Genomic DNA, 2,659 nt, shown 5'->3' with positions numbered 1-2,659 from the left:
CACACACCATGTAGTACGTGAACTTCCGGTTGTTATCACGTTGAACTTCTCTCTGCTTTGAGAGAGTTATTTTAAAACACAAAAAACAAAATATTTTTTATGTATTTTGGACATCTAAATACACGGTGAACCTCTCTCACAAGAATTTTTCGAACCTTTCCAAGTCGAGCACTTGAACTTCTAGCAACCATTTTATCGTTTATGAGGTTGTTTTTAAAAGTGCAAAAAATGGCGTTGTGTTTTTTATTTTTTGAACGGGTAAATCCTAGGTTTTATAGTCAGGAGATATGCCAACAAGCACAACCAAATACATGTAGTGATTTATAGTCAGGAGATATGCCAAAGAGGCGTGTGATGGGAGTTTCATACTTTATGACCTTGCTAGGTAGCAAGTTGATGAGGTGCGTGGCAGTTAAGAAGGCTTCATCCCAAAATTTCAGTGGCATGCATGGATTTGCTAGTAGAGCTAGTCCTACTTCAACAATATGGCGATGTTTCCTTTCAGCGGAGCCATTCTGTTGATGTGCATGAGGACATGCAACATGATGTGAAACGCCAAGTTCTTGAAAAAAGGAGTTTAATTTTCTGTATTCACCTCCCCAGTCGGTTTGCATGGCAATTATTTTAGTGTTTAATTTTCGCTCAACAAGATTTTGGAAATTCTTGAAGACTTGAAAAACTTCAGAACGTTTCTTGAGGAGATAGATCCATGTAAACTTGCTGTAGTCGTCAATGAAACTAACATAGTATGAGTGCCTACCAACAGAGACGGGGGCTGGTCCCTACACATCAGAAAACAAAAGTTCCAATGGAGCAGTGGAAATACTAGTAGATATGGGATATGGCAACTGATGACTTTTAGCTTGTTGACATGGATCACAAATAGACTCAATGTTTGACTCATGAGAGTACGAAAGTTTATTCTTGCTAAGAAAAAATTTAACAATAACCGACGAAGGATGACCTACTCTACTATGCCACTTTGATGAAGAGGGCTTGACTGCAACTAGAGCTTGTTTATTTGACGGTGTTGACGAAGATATGATCGGGTAGAGACCTCCCACGCACTTGCCCCTAAGAAGGATTCTCCTCGTGTCCAAGTCCTTTACCAAAAAGAAATATGGATAGAACTCAATGAGAACACGATTATCAAGAGTAAATCTATGAACGGAAAGAAGGTTCTTTCATGTTGTGGGCATATATAAAACTCTTTTAAGATGCAAGTTTTTCATGGGGGTTTTGACAATTGAACTACCAACATGAGTGATTTTCATACCAGAACCGCTTGCAGTATGGACTTGGTCATGTCCACGAGATTTGTCTCTGATTGTCAGCTTGTCGAGCTCCCCTGTGATGTGATTGGTGGCACCAGTGTCAGCATACCAATTTGTATCAACGCCGTAGGAGTCGGTGACCATGTTGGCCCCCTTCTCCTCATGTTCATCTTCATCATCATATCGATGCCAACAGTCACGAGCACCTCCAGGGTGATGCTTGAAACAAATTTGGCACTCTGGGTAGTCCCGAACCTGCTGCTGGCATTGTTGTTGTGGGCGACCGCGGCCACCTCCGCTGCCGCCGTTTCCACCAGATGGAGCTGGGGAGGAGCGCCTGCCTTGGCCACGCCCCCTGCTGCTGCTGCGTCCGCGGCCTCTGTTGTAACCACGTCCACGTCCCCTGTAGGCTAGGTTTGCTGACGTCTTGGAGCCTGAATCAGGGCCGTCGCCGAGCATCTCCACACGCTGATCAAAGGCTGCGATCTGGGCAAACAAATCATCTACGGAGATCTGATTCTTCACCGCTCCTATGGCCGCCACAACGGGATCGTAGTCCCTGTCAAGGCCGGCAAGCACATAGTCAACCATTATGGATCTGAGACGGGATGGCCTGCCGCTGCGAGCTCATCCCCAAGGTTCATCATCCGAGAGATAAAGGCGCTGCTGGACATGGTGCCCTTTTTTGTGTTGGTGATGGCGATCCGTAGATTGGTGATGCGCGATTGGGATTGCGAGGCGAACAGAGTGGTGATGGCAGTCCAAAGCTCAAATGTCGTCTCCTTGCTCGCAACTTGGGCGAGAATCTCCATTGAAAGGGAATTCAGGAGGTGACTTAGGACTTGCTGATCCTTCGAAATCCACTGTGCGTACAGAGGATTGGGTACTGAGGCGGTAGTTTTGTCCGCCTGCTGCTGCTGCACCGTCTTCGGTGGCGCTGCATCTGATCCATCCAGAAGGCCGGTGACCTGCGCTCCTCGCAGGCCCGGCTTGACCTGTGCCTTCCACAAGATGAATTTGGTCTTGGTGAGCTTCTCTGATGGGAGAGCGCCAAGGTTGAGGGATACGATTGATGAGGACGACATGGCGACGACGGTCGAGGAAGGTGACGATGGTAAAACGAGGAAGGAGGCTGCTGGCTAGATCGATGGGAAGAGGATTGCTCTGTATACCATATCAGATGGGAAGCGTTCCTACTGTCCGCAGAGAGCCGCGTGGTGTTATATTGATCGAGGCAAGAAGCCCTTGCCGTGGCGTGCAAGTTGCACCTGATCACTAGGATACAGGTTGTTACACCAGGATAGAGTTTGAGGTTGTTACGGGAGAGGAAAGGAGATAAACAGTTGAGATTAACATCATCTATAATTCTAACAGTGACATGCTGC

At 46.8% G+C, this 2,659-nt stretch overlaps 1 protein-coding gene across 1 annotated transcript; it reads right to left on the bottom strand.

Moving 5' to 3' along the window:
- Nucleotides 1-1,864: 1,864 nt before the first annotated feature.
- On the bottom strand, nt 1,865-2,359 carry LOC147962786 (uncharacterized). The gene has a single exon (XM_087534309.1). The coding sequence runs from the start codon at nt 2,357-2,359 to the stop codon at nt 1,865-1,867; it is 495 nt and encodes a 164-aa protein (XP_087390435.1).
- Nucleotides 2,360-2,659: the final 300 nt, after the last annotated feature.

The sequence above is a fragment of the Triticum urartu genome, chromosome 7A, assembly GCF_056163025.1.
Source record: "Triticum urartu cultivar PI428250 chromosome 7A, HENAU_Tu73, whole genome shotgun sequence".
Classification (NCBI taxonomy): domain Eukaryota; kingdom Viridiplantae; phylum Streptophyta; class Magnoliopsida; order Poales; family Poaceae; genus Triticum; species Triticum urartu.
This window is presented reverse-complemented; position numbering and strand designations above follow the sequence as displayed.